The sequence below is a fragment of the Muscardinus avellanarius genome, assembly GCF_963383645.1.
Source record: "Muscardinus avellanarius genome assembly, chromosome: 14".
NCBI classification, from domain to species: Eukaryota; Metazoa; Chordata; class Mammalia; order Rodentia; family Gliridae; genus Muscardinus; species Muscardinus avellanarius.
Genome location: NC_137800.1, coordinates 41,389,270 through 41,408,263, shown reverse-complemented (window position 1 = coordinate 41,408,263; position 18,994 = coordinate 41,389,270). Strand labels below are relative to the sequence as shown.

The 18,994-nt window shown below is 38.6% G+C and overlaps 1 protein-coding gene across 1 annotated transcript in view; it reads right to left on the bottom strand.

Annotated features, from left to right (window-relative positions):
- Nucleotides 1–18,994, bottom strand: part of MTMR7 (myotubularin related protein 7) — a gene marked incomplete at both ends in the record, with an annotated part of 126,645 nt that overhangs the window by 81,573 nt on the left and 26,078 nt on the right. The window contains 2 exons of the mRNA XM_080710694.1: nt 11,973–12,135; nt 14,544–14,666. Of these exons, the coding sequence (XP_080566820.1) occupies nt 11,973–12,135; nt 14,544–14,666 (286 nt within the window). The remainder of the gene's footprint in view (nt 1–11,972; nt 12,136–14,543; nt 14,667–18,994) is intronic.

Below are 18,994 nucleotides of genomic sequence, written 5' to 3'. Positions count from 1 at the left end.
TCTTGTTCTAAATTCCATCAAAATATACAGCAGAATTTTTAGCAATTTAGGGAAGTAAGATTTTTAAAAAATAGAGGGCTATAGAAACCTTTTATTGTTGTTTCAGACTTTTGAAAGTATATATTGAAAAATTATAGTCATATATATCTATGAGGTACAATATGATGTAAAGATTGAAAAGACATGGAATGATTAAATCAACCTTATTAACATATACCTCAAATATTTAACTTTTTTTTTTGGTGGTGGTACTGGGGTTCCTGGAAGCCCTTCCACCTCCGGGCTATACTCCCAGACCTACTTTTACATTTTTATTTAGAAACAGGGTCTCCTAAGCTAGCACGTGTGGCTGGCTTCGAACCTGAGCGATCCTTCTGTCTCTGCCTCCCAAGCGCAGGGATTACAAGCATGCGCCACCACGCCCAGCAATATTTAACATTTTTATTAGAACATTTGAAATGTCTTTTATCAGTAATATTGAGATGTACAATACTCAATTACTAGCTATATTCACTGTGTTGTGCAATAGATCTTAAAAATAACAGGCTTATTTATTCATTTTTGTTAATAATGGTACAATGAACACAGTACAATGAACATGGAGGTACAGAAGTCTCTTCAATATACTGATTTCAGAACTTTTGGATAAATACTGAGATGTAGATCTGCTGGATCATAGGATAGTTCTATTGGTAGTTTTTTTTTTTTTTTTGAGGAACCTCCATACTATTTTTTTCCAAAATGACTATATTAATTTACATTCCTACCAACAAAGGTAGAAATTTTGTTGGTAGGAATGTTCCTACCAACAAAAAACAAAGGTTTTTTTCTCCATATCCTTGGTAAAATGAAAGAATTTTCTTTTGTCTTTTTTTAATTAGCCATTCAAATAGATGCTAGGAGATATCTCAATGTGGTTTCAACTTGCTTCTCTCTAATGATAAGTGATATTGAGCGTTTTTTCATGAGTTCTTTAACCATTTGTAGGTCTTCTTTTGAGAACTGTCTATTAGGTTCCATGCCCGATTCTTAATTGGATTATGAGTTTCTACAGAGTTCAGTCTCTTATATATTGAATATGAAACCCTTATCAAACATCTACCTTGCAAATATTTTCTCCTGACCCATAGGTTGGTTATCTCTTCACTCTGTTAACTCTTTCTTTATCATGCAGCTTTTTATTTAGAGAAATCTTTAATCTGTATAGAATTTGAGCTGAGAGAAAAATATTTTCCTGCTATGCTAAAATCCTGTTTCTCAACTTCCAGGAAGATGGCAACGGAGAAAAGGTGGGCTTACGAGCCCCGCTAACAACCAATCTCTATTACCACAAAATCAGTGCCTTTCATAGCCAGAAAACACCATCAGCAGAGAAACAAAAAATGTAATTTCAAGGGACAGAGAAAAAGAGGTCTAAAAAAACGAGACACCAGAAACCAGACCGCAGTTCTGCAGCCGGACCCACGGTGCAAAGCGGTGGGTGCCATTTTCCCTTGCAGCACCAGGCTCCAGAGAGGAGGGGAACTAATAACGAAACTCAGAACCAGAGAGAAAATACGCCGGCCTCACGCCTGAGGACGCGGCAGCAGCGCCTTACTGCTGGCGGCAGCGGCGAGCTCACCGGACATCACCAGACCAACGTATTCAAAAGCCCACCAGGCTCCAGAGAGGAGCAGCGGACAGCGAGCCGAGGGGAGCCGCTGCGGATCAGCCGGGAGGAATTTGGCAGATTTCTCGGTGCAGGGAGCATCTAAAGCTCCCAGAGGCTGGGCTCAGCACACCCTGCAGGGACTCAGAGCAGAGCTCAAAAACAGAAAAGAAATACGCCAGCCTCAAAGGCGAGGGCATGACAGCGGCACCATATTGCCACTGGCGGCACCAGCAGCAAATTCACCGAATCCACGACAGCTCCATCTGCGCACTCAACAACAGTGAGTCAAATTGTGGCCCCTAGAGGAGAAATCCCAGTACTGTACTCCCAGGGACTTGACCCAGTGGGGGAGTGGCGGTGGCAGAGATATCACACCATAGGAGAACGCCCAACCTGGCACTCCCCATGGTCTAAAGCAGCCTCGATTGACTGCCAGGGTCAGAGACTCTGCAATACAACCCAGTAAAGGAGTAGTGGTGACTGAGATACCACAAACTCGAGATCCAGAGCACCTTAAGTGAAGTCGTAGTGACCCAGGGAAGAACCCAGAGAAGGCACAAACTTCCTAAATCATAGGAAAGAGGAATAACAATGGAGCAATGAATGCCCACAACCCCACAACATCAGAACCTGATAAAAAAGAAATTCAGAGATTTCTAGAAGATCAAATCAGGAAAATAGCTGCAGAAATAATAGAGGTGTTTCGAAAAGAATTCAGAGAGAGCCAAATAGAGATAAAGGATGCAATTAATGAAGTAAAGGCCTCAATTCAAAGTACAAACAACCGATTAGACCACATGGAGAATAGAATCTCGCTCCTGGAAGATGATCATTCAAAAAATGAACGCATAGTTTCTAATTTAGAAAAAAAAATCTGACAGCAGGAATCTGATATTGAAGAAATATGGGCCCATTTTAAGAGAGCTAATCTAAGAATAATTGGAATAGAGGATGGAAAAGAAGGTGAAACCAAAGGGATCAACAATATCTTCAAGGAAGTAATAGCAGAAAATTTTCCAAACGTAGAGCAAGAGGTCAATACACAGGTCCAGGAAACTTGTAGAACTCCCTTTAGACAGGATCAGAGAAGAGGATCCCCACGCCACATAATTGTCAAAATGACCAATGTGGAAGCCAAGCAGAGAATCTTAAAGGCAACAAAAACAAAGGGCCAAGTGACATTCAGAGGCAAAGCAATTAGAATCACTCCAGACTTCCCAAACCAAGTCATGAGAGCCAGAAGGGCTTGGAGTAACATATTCCAAACTCTGAAAGAAAACAACTTCCAGCCAAAAATTTCCTACCCAGCAAAACTTTCTATCAAATAGATGGAGAAATAAGAAGCTTCCATGACAAACAGAAACTGAAGGAATTTATGTCTTCAAAACCAGCGCTAGAGAAAATACTCAAAGAGATTAACTGCAAAGAAGAAATAGGTAATACATGCCAGAACCAAAGAAACAAGAATTCCCATCCAACAGACAACTAAGATTGGTTATCTGTGGAGATTCATTATTTATGTTAGTCTTTTACCTATCTCTAAATTGTATTGTTTGCCTTTATTGTTAATTTTTAGGATTTCTAGTTGGAATATTAATATACCCTCAGATATAGCATTTGGAAATATTTTATCCCATTCTATCAGTAACTTTTAACTCTTTTTACATTGTCTTTGGATATGCAATATTTTTTATTTTTTTATTTTTTAGGGAGTTTATTTACCTTTTTGTTGCTTGTGCCATTGAAATCATATCCAAGAAATCACTGCCAATTTCAATGTTGTGAGGTTTTATGACCCAGATTTTCTTCTAAAAGTTTATAGTCTTAAGATTTATATTTAGGTCTTTTATCTATTTTGAGTTAATATTTGTACATGTGTTAGGTAACGGTCCAATTTTATTCTTTTTCATGTAATTATTATTTTTCAACAATATTTAGTTATAAGATTAGTATTTCCTCCACCAAATGTTCATGGAAACCTTGTCAAAAATAACTTGACGATATATGGAAGAATTTATTTCTAGGCATTTATTTAACTCCAATGGTTTATATATCTGCCTTTAGAACAGTACTACACGGTTTCAATTATTGTAGCTTTATATGGTTTGAAATCAGAAAATATACATCTTCTAGCTTTGTTCTTCTTCGAGATTGTTTTGGGTATCTAGAGTCCATATTGCATATCAGGATAGATTTTTTCTGAAAAATAAATAAATAAATGTATGATAGTTTTACCTAAAAAGAAAAAGAAAAAAATATTCTCTGGTAAGAAAGAAAGCAAAAAGAAATATTGAAATTTTATCTTTAAGTCATCAAAAGCTTGGTATCAGACAAATGAAACTGTTATGTGAGATTATCATCGTTAATATTGGATAAATTGCTATAAAACTAGATGTCAACCACTAAGCCAAGCATGGGAAGGAGGGATGGGGAGGGAACGGCGTGGGGATCAGGTAGGGGCTAACTGGGCGATGTGTGCATGTATGTCTACAAAAGTATTTTCTTTATACCATTATGATGTATGAATACAGTGCACCAATAAAAAATAAAAAATAAATAAATAAAATAAAATAAAATAAAGCTGGGGATTTAGCCCAGAGATAGAACATCAGTCCCCAGTAACCCACACACATGCATGCACACACGTATGAACGCATGCCATGGTCAAACAAGTGTGAAGAATATTGTATTGCTCAAACAACTACTAGTGTCTTACTGAAGGGTTATTCAGTGCCTGTAAGATGCAAATGTGCATCATGACTCTCCAAGGTGAAGGCTGCATCACACCATATTTTCCAGTCTCTTTCTTTCCTTTGAGTATTTTTTGAAGTGTTTTGTCCTATTGAATCTTCTGTGAAAAGTGCTTCAGCAGCTGACACACGGGCTTTGAATACTGAGGTTATTTTATACTTGATCGAAGTATTCTAGTCATTTCTCTATTTCTCATGCTCTTTAGGAGAGCAGCACAGTTGCAGTGGTTTCATGGTTCTATCTTTTCAAGGATTGCATAAGGGAATCCATGATTTCCATGTGCTGACTCATTTGCATTTATCTTCACAACATCCCATGGGATAAGCATCATCACCATGATCACCACCATCATCACCATCATCATCCTGTCATCATCATCCTGTCATCATCATCATCAACATCATCATCATCATCATCATCACCATCATCGCCATCATCGCCATCATCATCATCATCAACATCATTGTTATTATTTCTGACTACAATTAAGGAAATTGAGGCATGGAGAAATTAAATAAATCTAAGGTTGGAGATAGAACCGCTATTTAAATAAATCCAAGGTTGCAAATAAAAAAATAAATAAAATAATATACTGTTTCTCAGCTGAACAGACATGTATAATCCTCTACTGGCTTGGCAGGTCTTTCACCTCCAACACAAAGCATCTCCCACTGTTAGTGATCAGTTGGTTTCAACAGGATGTGCCCTGGGAGCCCCATGCTGAGGGGCCTTGTGACTGGGAGGGCACAGGAGTTCTTCCAATAAAAAGAAAATGCTCAGCATGCCTTTGGACTGATAGAGTAAACTGAATGGGCACCTTTAATTTAAGAAATTTCAGAAAAAAGTATAAATCATCTTAGTTTTTATTTACTTCCTCACATATTACCTACTTAAATCTAGATCTAGCTTCACAAAGGCAGATTGGAGTGTCTTCCTATTCATTCAGAAAATTAAATGGCAATTTCTATAATACTACTTGAAATTCAGAATGAATATCATTTTAGCTTTTTTTTTTTTTTTTGCAGCACTAGGGGTGGAACCCAGGGGCATTCTATCTCTGAGCTACACCCCCAGCCCCCTTTTTTTTATTTTTGAAACAGGGTCTCACTCAGTAGCAAAGGACTTCACTAAGTACCTGAGGCTGTCCACGAACCGCAATCCTCTGGTCTCAGCCTCTCAAATGCTGGGATTACAAGTGTGCACCACCAAGTCTAGCTCGTTTGGGCTATTTTTAAAGGAAAGCTTTTTTTTTTTTTTTTTAAAGTAAAGATGTTTCAGTCAAAAGTACATGCAGTGGCACACACTTGTAATCTCAGCATTTGGGAGGCTGAGACCAGAGGATCACGGTTCGCGGACAGCCTCAGCTACTACTTAGTGAGGCTCTCTGCAATTAATTGAGATCCTGTTTCAAAAAATAAAGAATAAAAAAAATAGGGCTGGGGGTATAGTTCAGAGATAGAATGCCCCTGGGTTCCATCGCCAGGACCACACACACACATACACAAAAGTACATGCTGGACAAGCACCAGGATGAATGTTTTGACTTACTTTACCTCAGCATTATTCATCTGATCTTCTTGACCTAAGGAGGTCCGTTCAATCTCCTCTGTCCTCACCAACTCCTTCACCCCAAGATAACCTCACTTCCACCTCCCAGAGAAAATGCCAGCCCCGTGGAAATGCTCAACCTGGAGCCACGAGCCGCCACGGGAGCTCTATCTGCAGCCACCCTCTGCTCCTTCCCTCCTTATAAATGGAAGGACATTCATTCTGCCAAAGGAAAGACAGACCTGGGTAAATGGAAACATTGGGGAAGGAAGGAAAACAACCTAGCTTGTTTCCCAGATATCGATGAAAAGGTTATGAAAACAGAATATTTACGAAAAAGTATGGGGGGAATTGCCTCTCATGATTGACTAGGATAAACAGAAGGCCATTTAATATTAAAACCAAAAGTACTTAAAAACTGAAAGAAACACAAGCATGAATCAGCATCAGCAGAATGGATGGATGGGGAGGGGAAAGTTACCAGCTATTAGCTGAAGGACACAGAAATGGGGTTTTTAGAATCCAAAGTTAACTATCAAAAGATAAATTGTTCTAGACAGTCTGCTGAATTTGAGTAATTTAAAATAAATGTAGAGCCGGGCGTGGTGGCGCACGCTTGTAATCCCCCTGCTTGGGAGGCGGAGACAGGAGGATCGCACAGGTTCGAAGCCAGCCACGCTGGCCTAAGAGACCCTGTTTCCAAATAAAAATATAAAAATAGGTCTGGGAGTGTGGCCCAGAGGTAGAAGGGCTTCCAGAAACCCCAGTACCACCACCAAAAAAAAAAAAAATAATAATAATAAAATAAAATAAATGTACCTGAAAGACCATTTAGAGAGGGGCAAAGATGATCCAGCTATTACTGGATTTTGCATATTCAATATAAAAATAGTAAGGGTGCCTTTTTCCTGTGAATTTTATTTTATTTATTTTTTGTGTGTGGTACTGAGGATGTGGACCCAGGGGCATTGCACCAGCTCTATTTTTTTATTCTTTATTTTGAAAAAGGGTCTCACTAAGTAGCTGAGGCTATTTGCGAACCGCAATCCTTCTGTCTCAGCCTCCAAAGTGCTAGGATTACAAGTGTGTGCCTCCACGCCTGGCTTTTCCTGTGTATTTTAAACACACAGATGTTTGTATTAAACATCAGGACCACTGAAGCTGACACATGCAAAGGGACAATAGACTCAGATTATGATCATCAGTAAAAAGAAACAACCACTGTCCAAATTGTTTAAACATCAATGACTTAGAGAAGAAATATAAAAATCTATAGAGAAGTAAATGAGCTTAACTCAATCATGAGATTTTTAAAAATCATAGTAACTACTCAGGGATGAAGTATAGCTCACTGGTACAGCAGGTGTTGAATATGCACAAAACCCTGGGTTTGAGCACCAGCATTGTAAAGAAAAAATGCAGAAGAATTGATAATTAAAATGAACTAAAAAGAAAAAAACCCTGTTATTTATTTATTTATTTATTTATTTATTTTAGTGGTACTGGGGGTGGAACCCAGAGGATTTCTACCTCCGGGCTATACTCCCACACCCATTTTATATTTTATTTGGAAACAGGGTCTTACTAAGTTGCTGAGAGCCTCACTAAGTAGCTGAGGCTGGCTTCGAACCTACACGATCCTCCTGTCTCAGCCTCCCAAGCGTGGGGATTACAAGTGTGCGCTACCACGCCTGGCTAAACCCTGTAATTTAGCAAAAATAAGAAAATAAACAAAAGAAATTATTTAAATTATTTAAATGTTAAAGGGATCACAAACACTAAAGATGGAAAGATAATTGATAAAAAAATAAACATCAGGAGGCAAGTTAGAGGGAGGAGTACAGAGAGAACATGGGAAAAGTAGAAGTGCTCGAAGAAACAGTGGTCTGTTAAAATGTTTTCTCTTTGTTAGTAGAGTGGATCTACCAAGTTAACTGATTTTTTCATTTAGGCCACAACTAGTATTTTTACTTAAGTCTTTTTTTTTTTTTTTTACTGAGAATTCAAAAGCTTGCTGAATTTGTTCATATTGTTTGTACAGAGACCTTTCATAGTCCATGACCAAATCTTACCAATCTTTACTCATACAAAGGCATACTAATGATATCTTCAAAATTTTCAGGAACTTGATTGGCTCTCATTACAGAAATTCAAAGAATCTTGAGATCTTTAAAAATATCGCCTTCATTCTCCCTTATTCAGATGCATCCAGAGGAAGGTGAAGGTGTATTTGGAAAATTATCCTGGGATGGCTCTGATGAACAGCCCTATGTCTAGGGCAGAGCCACTGTTTCCTCTCTGCCCCCCCCCAATCTGTCCCCATTTCCACCCAGAGTCAAAACCCTAAAACCCTGCCTCCCAGGGTAGGATCTATAATATAACTCACTTTGGCACCACCTTTAACATTAGACTACAAAACCGGCCATTTCTATTGCATCTTCTCACACTTACTAAAGGCATGGTGTATAATGCAAATTAGAATTCCTAATGCTAAGTGTAAAAGAGTTCTTCTTTCCCCACATCCTCGCCAGCATTTGTTGTTATTTGATTTCTTTATGCTTGCCACTCTGACTGGGGTTAGATGGAATCTCAGTGTAGTTTTGATTTGCATCTCCCTGATGGCCAGTGATGTAGAACATCTTTTCATGTATTGGCCCTTTGTATCTCTTCTTTTGTGAAGTATCTGTTTAGTTCATTTGCCCATTTCTTGATTGGGTTGTTTGTTTTGCTAGTGTAGAGTCTTTTGAGCTCTTTGTATATTCTGGATATTAGCCCCTTATCAGAGTGGTGGCTGGTAAAGATCTTTTCCCATTCTGTAGGCTTCCTCTTTAGGTTATTGATAGTTTCCTTTGATGAGAAGAAACTTTTTAATTTGATGCTATCCCACTTGTTAATTCTTGCTTAATTTCCTGAGCTTTGGAGGTTTTACACTGTTGGTGGGAATGCAAACTAGTTCAGCCACTATGGAGATCTGTGTGGAGATTCCTAAGAAAGGTGGGAATAGATCCACCATATGATCCAGCTCTACCACTCCTGGGTATCTTTCCAAAGGGGTTGAATTCAGAGAACTACAGCAACATATGCATACCTATGTTCATAGCAGCACAATTCGTAATAGCCAAAATATGGAACCAACCCAGATCTCCATCAACAGATGAATAGATAGCAAAACTTTGGGAAATACACACAATGAAATTCTATTCAGCCATAAAGAAGAACAAAATTATATTATCTGCAAGAAGATGGAAAGCCCTGGAGAACATTATGTTAAGTGAGATCAGCCAAGCACAGAAGGAGAAGGTACATATGTTTCCTCTAATATGCCCAAACTAGGAAACACAGAGGATACCAGTGGGACTCCAGATAATAGAGGGGAAATATCAGCAATGTTTGAATGGAAAGATAGGAGAGGAGGAAGGCTGATCTTGATTAATGAGGGTCTACATCTGAATATGTGTAAAATTATGAATATGACATGGTTAACCTGGACAACCATTGGTGGGAGGGGGAAGGTAAAATGGGGGCAGGGGGGAGAGGGCACCAAATATAGTTTAAATGTATACCATTTATGTTCAATAAAAAAATTGTTTAAAAAAAGAAAAGAAAAGGAATAATTTTGGAAAAGGATATTTTGGAAAAAATATCCCCCAAAATAATCAAATCTCTCAAATATGACTATAAAAAAGAATAAAAGCAGTAACCAAGAGGTTATAATAAAAATAAATAATTTAATAATAAGACCTAAAAAAAGAATTCCTAATGCTAGTATTTCAAAATGTTAGTAACTTTTAAATCCTCTAAGTGATGGCTTTAATTCAATTAACTTAACTGCTATGTTTCCTTTTCTGGAAAAGGTAGCCAGTCAGTTCTTTGGCTACTCCTAATATCTAACTACTAAAACATCATCTTTCAAGAAAAAAAAGTCTGTACTTTTTTCAGCAGGGGAGCACAGTGGTTTTCCTCCTGGGGATGATCAGTGAGAGTCCCAGCATTTTCTGGCTCTGGGCCGCAGCCCTCGCCACTATGATCTGCTCTTCCAGCTGCTCAGCCCTTTCCCAGTTCTCTGGGCTATTCCTAAATCCCATTAATCCGGTCAGAGCACATTTATTACCCAGTACATCCATTAATCAGTGACACAGAAATTGTTGGCACACAGTTCTCCTCGCGTCCTCTGCTGCGTGCAACCTAATGTACATCTTCCCAGAACTTCTGTTCCAATTATAGTGCGCCTTCCCAAAGTTCAACGCTTTTCTGGCTTACTCTGCACTTATTTTCAACACACTTGGAGAAAAAGACCTCAACCAACCGCTTTTAAAGGGAAACAAAGCCAAGTCACAACGACCAGATTGTGACAGCTTCCAGGCACCATGTCCATGGTTTGGCTCTTAGATACCTGCAAATTAGGTGGTCCTATCATAAAGAATTTAACAACCAGACAAAGGCTTTGAAAAGTTGACAATCAAATGTCCTGTCCTGAATAAAAATTCATTTGGAAAAATAACTTTAAGCATGCACCCTATTCCCCTTATTTTTGACTTCTGTGTAACACTTAACTTTTATATAAACATCCCCCTTTACAATGTATTCTCTGAAGAAATCTTGGGGGTATAATTTTTTAAGCAAAAGCATTTCACAGCTCACTCAAGCCACACAGAGCAACAAAAACCACTTCTGTAAAAGCCATAAGCTTATACTTATAAGCTTATATTTCTGTAAGCTATAAACCTAAAGATCCTAACAAAAGGGCTGGAGAAAGGTAGTAACGGAGAGAACCTGTTTTTTAAGTCAAACATTCTTCCCACTACACTTAAGGAGTTTTTAGGAGAATAAACATATCCAGACCCTGAGTTGAATTCACGGATGCTAACAGAAGTCTAATTGGTTGTATCCACCTTGGAGAACATATATTATTATCAAAAACCAAGGGAGCTGGGCATGGTGGCATATGCCTGTAATCCAAGCAGCTGGGAGGTTGAGATGGTAGGATGATAAGTTTGAAGCCAATCTCAGCAATTTATCAAGACTCTCAGCAACATAGTGAAAGCCTGTTTCGAAATGAAAAATAACATATGGCTGAGGGTCTAACTCAGAGGTAGAATGCTCTTGTGTTCAATCCCCAGTAACAAAACAAACAAACAAACAAACAAACAAACAGAGATCAAGCCTTAAAAGTCCTGAGAGGGGGGAGAATGCACTAGAAGTGTTTGGTGACAGTGCTTTACACTTAAAAAAAACTCAGTTATCTCCTCATTCAAGGTGGTTTCATTACTACAGTCACAAAAGAATGTAATTTTTTTTTTTTTTTTTTTGGTGGTACTGGGGTTCCTGGAAATCCTTCTACCTCCAGGCTACACTCCCAGGAATCAGGGTCTCTTAAGCCAGCACGGCTGGCTTCTAACCTGCGTGATCCTCCTGTCTCCGCCTCCCAAGGGAGGGGATTACAAGCGTGTGCCACCATGCACGGCCAGAAGAATGTAATTTTAAAAGTGATTTCACTCCGGAAAAAACAAAACACACTCACTACAACCTCCACCAAGAAAATGTGAATACTGAGACAGGCACGGTCTGGTATTCCTTGTAATCCCAGTACTTGGGAAGCTGAGACAGGGGAAGATTGCAGGTTCAAAGCCAGCTTCAGAAACTTAGTGAGGGCCTCAACAACTTAGTGAGACCTTGTTTCCAAATAAAAAATAAAATAGGGCTGGGGGTATATCTCAGAGGTAGAATGTCCCTGAATTCAATCCCTGGTACCATAAGAAGAGGAAGGAAGGGAAGTAGGGAAAGAAAAAAAAATGGAAATACTAAAATGGATGAAAGAGGCCCACTCGATAGCTAACTCAGGGAAATCCCAAATTTAAGCTCAATATCAGGTAAACATTCAGACTTCTTGGCCTCATCTGAGGTCAGGGATGACATAGAGTTCCTAAAAAACTATCATCCCTACACACCATACAAATTCTTACATGTGATTTGTCACGGTCTTAAGAGCAAGTCCCTATTAAACACTCAAGTCCCTGCCTACCTGGCCGTGCAAGGCGGATGAGAGAGAGGTACACGTCGTGGCAATCCCTTTCCTGCGGTATGATGAGTTGTACAATCTGGAAGTTCTTGCAGCGGATAAGCAGAGGACATCCAGTAGCAGTTGTTGCCTGTTTTTCGATGGTGGAAATCTGACTGTGAAGAATCTAGAAACCAAAAGCCAATTTGGATGCATCATGTACCAAATATGACAAAGAACAAAAACAGGTCTCTGAGCCACAAAGACAAACAAGGAACACTCCCCAAGCTTCAGCGAAGTCACTGCGTGTTCAGACGGCAAGAACTGAGATGGTCTAAGTGAGACCCAACTGTCTTAATTTACAATTTTTAAAATTTTATTTGTTTATCTATCTATCTATTCATTTGCGGGTCTGGGGATGGAATCCAGAGGCACTCGACCTCCGAGCTACACCCCCTGCCCTAATTTTTTATTCTTTATTTTGAAACAGGGTCTTACTAAGTTGCAGAGGGTCTCACTAAATAGCGGAGGCTGTCCACGAACCACGATCCTCAGGTCTCAGCCTCCTGAATGCTGGAAATGCAAGCGTGTGCCACCACGCCTGGCTTAATTTACTATTTTTTAAAAGACAAGCATTCTGATAGCCAGGATTGTTAAAGCCAAATATTCATTATCTCATTTTGCACAATTTCAGGTAAGGGAATATTTTTCATAGTCAAATGTTGAATGTGCTTAATAGCTAAAATTAAATAAGGTCATGGGAAGTTAGTAAAATTAATTTTTGCAACCAACAGACGCTAGAAATAGTGAAACTGGTAGGTGCCACCATGCTCCTTAATTTCACCTGGAATGCTCAAATTCAATAGCAACTTGGGAGTGTTGTTTTCAAAGCTGTTGGTGGCCAGGAAGGCTGCAAAAGAGTTATTTTTAAATTTATTAGTATTATTTTCAATGGACATAATCCTAAGTGCATACATTTACAGAATGTTTTCTTTTATTGCTTGTTTGTTTTGTTTTATTTTTGCAGAACTGGAGATAGAACCCAGGGGCATTCTACCTCTGAGCTACAACCCCAGCCCTATTTATTTTATTTTATTTTATTTTATTTTATTTTATTTTATTTTATTTTATTTTGTTTATTTATTTTTGCTATACTGGGGCTGGAACCCAGGGGCATTCTATGTCTGAGCTATACCCCCAGCCCTTTTTATTTATTCTTTTTTTTTTTGAAACAGGATCTCATTGTGTTGCAAAGGGCCTCACTAAGTAGCTGAGGCTGTCCCTGAACTGAGATCCTCCTGTCTCAGCCTCCCAAATGCTGGGATTACAAGCATGTGCCACCATGCCCAGCTCCGGCTCCAGAATGTGAAATGATTGGGTTATGCTAACTAATATACCCACCACCTTGCTTATTTATAATATTCACTGGTAAAACATTTGAAATTTACTCTTAGTCATTTTAAACTACACACCATTATTGACCATAGTTCCCTGCTGTGCAATTGATCTCAAAACCTATTCCTCCTGCCTTCCTGAAACTTCATGCTATTGGTCAGCACTTCCCATTCCTTCCCTCCTCACTCCACCTCCAGCCTCAGACAAGCATCGTTCCACTCTCTGAGGAAGCGATTTATCTGAAGAGAAATCATGCTGAAGTACATGTCTCTGAAGTGTCAGGAATGTCTATGTTCTATCCTCAATGGCAGCTCTTCATTCTTTAAATTCCTATCCACCAAGTAGTACTTTCTGTGTTCTGCTTAAAAAATGTAACCCTGTCCATGGTATATGGAAGGAAGAAAATCCACAATTCAGAGGTTCTGGTTTTGGTTATAATGTCATAGTTGGATTGCTGTATAAAATAAGAAACATTTAATGGTTTCATTATGAAGTGGTAGAAATAGCTGATGATGGAACTCCTCTCTAGCCTTTGCTTCCTTATTTATTTATTTATTTATTATTTTTATTTTTTGGTGGTACTGGGGGTGGAACCCAGAGGTCTTCTACCTCTGGGATATACTCCCAGACTTATTTTATATTTTATTTGGAAACAGGGTCTCACTTAGTTGCTGACAGCCTCACTAAGTAGCTGAGACTGGCTTCGAATCTGTGCAATCCTCCTGTCTCAGCCTCCCAAGCGTGGGGATTACAAGCGTGCGCCACCACACCCAGTTTGTTTCCTTTTTTAAACTATCAGATAAGTGGAGACAACCTGATATAAAAAAATGAGTGGTTTTATTACAAGATTCTGCAAATAATTTATGTAGCAAATCAAGGACTATGAAAATGCTGTATCTGACATACTGACATCATTGAGTCTCAATATTAGGCTATGACGTGAGGCATCTTCATGCTATTTCTAAGTCTATCTTTGAGGATTTCCAAACAATTAGTGTTTAAAGTGAGTAGGATGGTCAAGTCAATGTGACTCTGCATAGAAAAAGGCCAGGTACACGGCCCAGAAACAGTCCTCAGGAGACCTGAACACCACCAACGACTCATCTCACCCTGAGGACACAGAAGAATAGAGAGTTGGGTGGGTTTTATTTTTTTTACATTAAACAAAAAATCATAAAACCAAAAATAAGAAAAGCATACCCATGTTTCTTTTCTTGCATCGGATGCATTTTCCACGAATATGACATGAGTAGCTGTCAGATATAAAGTACCCAGTGCTGCTTTTTTAGAAGACAGTTGATCCACCAAGCGGACATTTTCAACCTAGAGAAATCAGGTTTGATGGAAAAAGTTTTAGTAAAGCTCTTCACAAAATATTAGGTATCCTTGTACTTACTTTAAAATATCATTTTGAGGATTACCCCAATAATAAAAACCAAAATGTGTCCCCTTTATGTTAATTAGACCTCAAACTATAATGTATATAAAAACAAAAATTTACCAATTACTAAAATATTGTTGGGGTGTGTCCATACAGCACCTAAAGAGATGCAGCCTCCCTCGGCCTGAGCGGCCTGCAGCCTAAGGCAAAACTTTAAGTAAAGTGATTCAGCAGAAAAGGGGCTAAGATGGCGCCTGGAGGAAGCTATGAAGGTGTGGTTTCCCCATTCATTATGGGTGGGGAGACTGAGCGGTTTTTCCCTTTTTTACCTTTAAAGGAGCTTCTGCACACATGAATGGCTCAGGTACTGACCTGGGATTGGCTGTGAACTACATGCTAGTGATCTTTATTCCGATAGGCTAGATTTTTTCCCATGGGAATTTCCCTTGTGGTTTGGTGCTATATATATATGATTGCTTGGAGAGAAATAAACGAGATCTTGCTTGACATATCTCCCGGCTCCGTGTGGTGATTGGGCCGTCGGTACTCATCATCTCGTCAAGCCCCGCCGCTGTCAAGCTGGATCCCGACAAAATATGACTTCAAATCTATATTGTAGACCCTATTCTTTCTTTGAGTTTTATGTAGGTCTATGTTATTATTTCATTGTAATTACATAAAATTTATAGCTTAAGGCAGGAAAAGTATGCATTGAAGCTCTGAGATTATAAAATGACTTACATTTCTTAGAATAAATTACATTCTAAGAAAAAGAAAATGATATTTTCCCACGTGTTTCTAAAGTTTTAAAATGGCCTTATGGTTGTTCATTGTCATATAAACGATAGTAGAAAATACAAACATACTATGAAAATAAAAATATCAGATATATATATACACCCTAACAACTTAAGATCCTCACATTAATTCATAATAAAATCTTTCTAATAGACGGTATGGTGGGATACTCTTGTAATCCTGGTACTGGGGAGGCTGAGACAGGAGGGTCACAGGTTCACAGCCAGCCTTAGTTACTAGCAAGGCCCTCTGCAACTTAATGACACCCTGTTTCAAAAATTATAATAATAATTAGTGACAGGCGTGGTGGTGCATGCTTGTAATCCCTGTGCTTGGGAAGTGGAGACAGGAGGATCGTGCAGGTTCGAAGCCAGCCTTGGTATAAAATAGGTATAAAATAGGTCTGGGAGTATAGCCCAGAAGTAGAAGGGTTTCCAGGAATCCCAGTACCACCAAAATAAATAAATAAATAAATAAATAAATAAATAAATAAATAAATAATAGGGCTGGAGGTGTAGCTTGGAGGTAGACTCTCCCTGGGTTTAATCCCCAGTACCAAAAAAAAAAGCCTTTCTAATGAATAGAATTCTCATCACTGAGCTAAAATTCAAACTGTTAGCATAGATGTCTGGAAACAACTTTTATCAAGTGCTGATCTGTTTTGTGCAGAGCAGTTTCATAGTAATATGCACTGGGACTATCTCATCATGAAATGAATGGAATGGAATGGACAATCTACAAAACACAAGGAAACTCAAACATGGTGACACTAATGAAACAGTTACTTTCACATGTAAATTAGTCATGTTATGAACACACGAATCATAAAGCTTCCCAGACATAAAAATTATTATTATTTTTTTTTTTTGGTGGTACTGGGGGTGGAACCCAGGGCTACACTCCCAGACCCATTTTATTCCTTATTTGGAGACAGGGTGTCACTAAGTTGCTGAGAGCCTCACTAAGTAGCTGAGGCTGGCTTCAAACCTATGCGATCCTCCTGTCTCAGCCTCCCAAGCGCGGGATTACAAGCGTGCACCATCATGCCCAGCTAAAAATTACTTATGATATGAAACAAATATAGATTCATCTTGTCACAGTGATATTTCTTTAATAATGATTTCAATTTCCTATATGGTCACAGATCTGTCTGTTCAGTGTTTCCATTTAGTACTAAATCTTGTTTTGATATCTATTTTCTTTATAAACTTAATGTGCATTTTCAAATTCTTAAAACTTACTTAATCCTTCTCTGTGGCCAAACCTCTCTTTCTTCATCTTTTCTCTCATTCCTTATGGTATGAATTATGTTTTTATACCATTTCAGGTAAAGTTTTTTTTAAAGTAACATCTTACATATATCAACTTTATACTTTTTCTCTACTTCTTTTTTAATAAATATTGTAACTTGGGTATTCTGTTTTTTTTGTTTGTTTGTTTGTTTGGCTTTTTTTTTTTTTTTTTGCGGCAATGGGGATGGAACTTAGGGGCATTCTATCTCTAAGCTACACACCCAGCCCTATTTTTTATTCTTTATTTTGAGACAGGGTCTCACTGAATTACAAAAGGTCTCCCTAAGTAGCTAAGGCTGTCTTCGAACCGTGATCCTCCAGTGTCAGCCTCCCAAGTGCTGGAATTACAAGCATGCACCACCACACCCAGCCCTAAATTCTGTTTTAATAGTCAATTTATTAATTTTCATTATTTTTGTTTAATAACAGAGGTTTTTAAATCCAATCATTTTCCTCCGAGTAAATCTTTGGCTGCATCCTTTGGTTTTATTTGTAGTATTCTCATTCTTTTTATTTTCTAAAAAGTCTATAATTATATTGGGCATGGTGGTGCATGCTTGTAATCCCAGCATTCGGGATGCTGGGACAGGAAGATCATGGTTCACAGACAGCCTCAGCTACTTAGTATGGCCCTTTGCAACTCAGTGAGACCCTGTTTCAAAATAAATGATAAAAAATAGGGCTGGGGGTATTGCTCAGAGGAAGACTGCCCCTGGGTTTCATCCCCAGTACTGTTAACAAAAAAGTCTATAATTACAGTTTTTAATTTCTTCTTTGATTCAAGAGTTAAGGAAAATATTTTTCAACTTCCATATGACTAGATTACTTTACTTAAGGTTTTGTTATTAAACATCCTTTCAGAAATATTGGAAATTCAGTGAAGAGAGAATATTATTGAGGGACCATCTCATGATATATACAAAGTCAGAACAACTTAAAATGAATTAAATGTCAGAGTTCTGGCACCATCCTGAGAACTCACTGGTCCAATCACTGCCTCATTGTTCTGCAAACTTAATTCTATCTCCTCTACACATACAGTAAGCCACACAGCAATAAGGTCTCTTTAGTACTTTTAGAGATAAGACTCAGGAAACTACTTGTTTCTTCAGAGTTACTGCAACTCATCTACGTGTTCCTGGGAATAAGACACACTAAATATTGGTGCTCTGAAAATGGCACTGATCCTATACACAAGCAATTACATCCTATGGTTCTTGTTTGTACAATTTTCATTTACTGATGTTTCTGACAATGAGATTCATCAGATGATAAGACTTCACTCTGTCACTTAATTGGCAGTACTCTTTTCTTTCTTGGTTAGAACATAAAATCTTGGTGCCTCTTACCATCACTGATGTCTTTCAGTTGTTGAAAGGCAATAGTGTTGGTATATAAATGTAGTCTTGGTATATAAATGATATTTGAAGCCATTCAAGTTACAATATTCAATTTGAAGCCATTCTACATAGCTCTCTATGTAGAAAGGACATGTAGAATGGGAAGAGAAGAAATATAAAGAAACCCAGTGTTTAAAGGCCTCATGAAAAACAGTAATCTGAAAAGCACACTCGGCAGACAGGAGTGGGCAGGTGGGAAGCTATTAACCAGGAGATTTTGCCATCAGGGGCATAGCAGAGGGACTGTTAATGGAGAGGGAGTATTTATATCACATGGTACATAGATCGAGTAAGGCAAGAACCTTATATTGCCCACTGGCTTCAGTAACACAAAACGTGCTGGGGGTCCTAGTAGGAGAAGTGCTGAGCACTCCAGATCAGAAGCTGGAACAGAAAGGCCCAAGACCATGCTCAGAGGCACTGAGAAAGTAGAGTCCACTCCAAGCAGAAGGGAGTTTGTGACTGGGCACAAGCCAGAGAAGGGCCTGACCATCCAAACTCCACCCCAGAGCAGCACGAGGCCAAGGCATGTTACAAGCTTTTCAGTCAACTAGGTGATCAAGACATTTTAAAGAAAGTAGCTCAGTGTTGACAAGGGCGCTTTCGCTTGCGAGGCATACAGAAATAAACTGACTCCATTAGTAGGGATTTGTGAGGAATACATCTTTAAGGATTAGAAAAAGATGAGGATCACTAGGCAAGGATTTATCCTGCTTATGCTTATCCCAACCCTATGATGTTTCTCAGCTTTGAAAACTGATCTTTTAAAAATTATAAAAC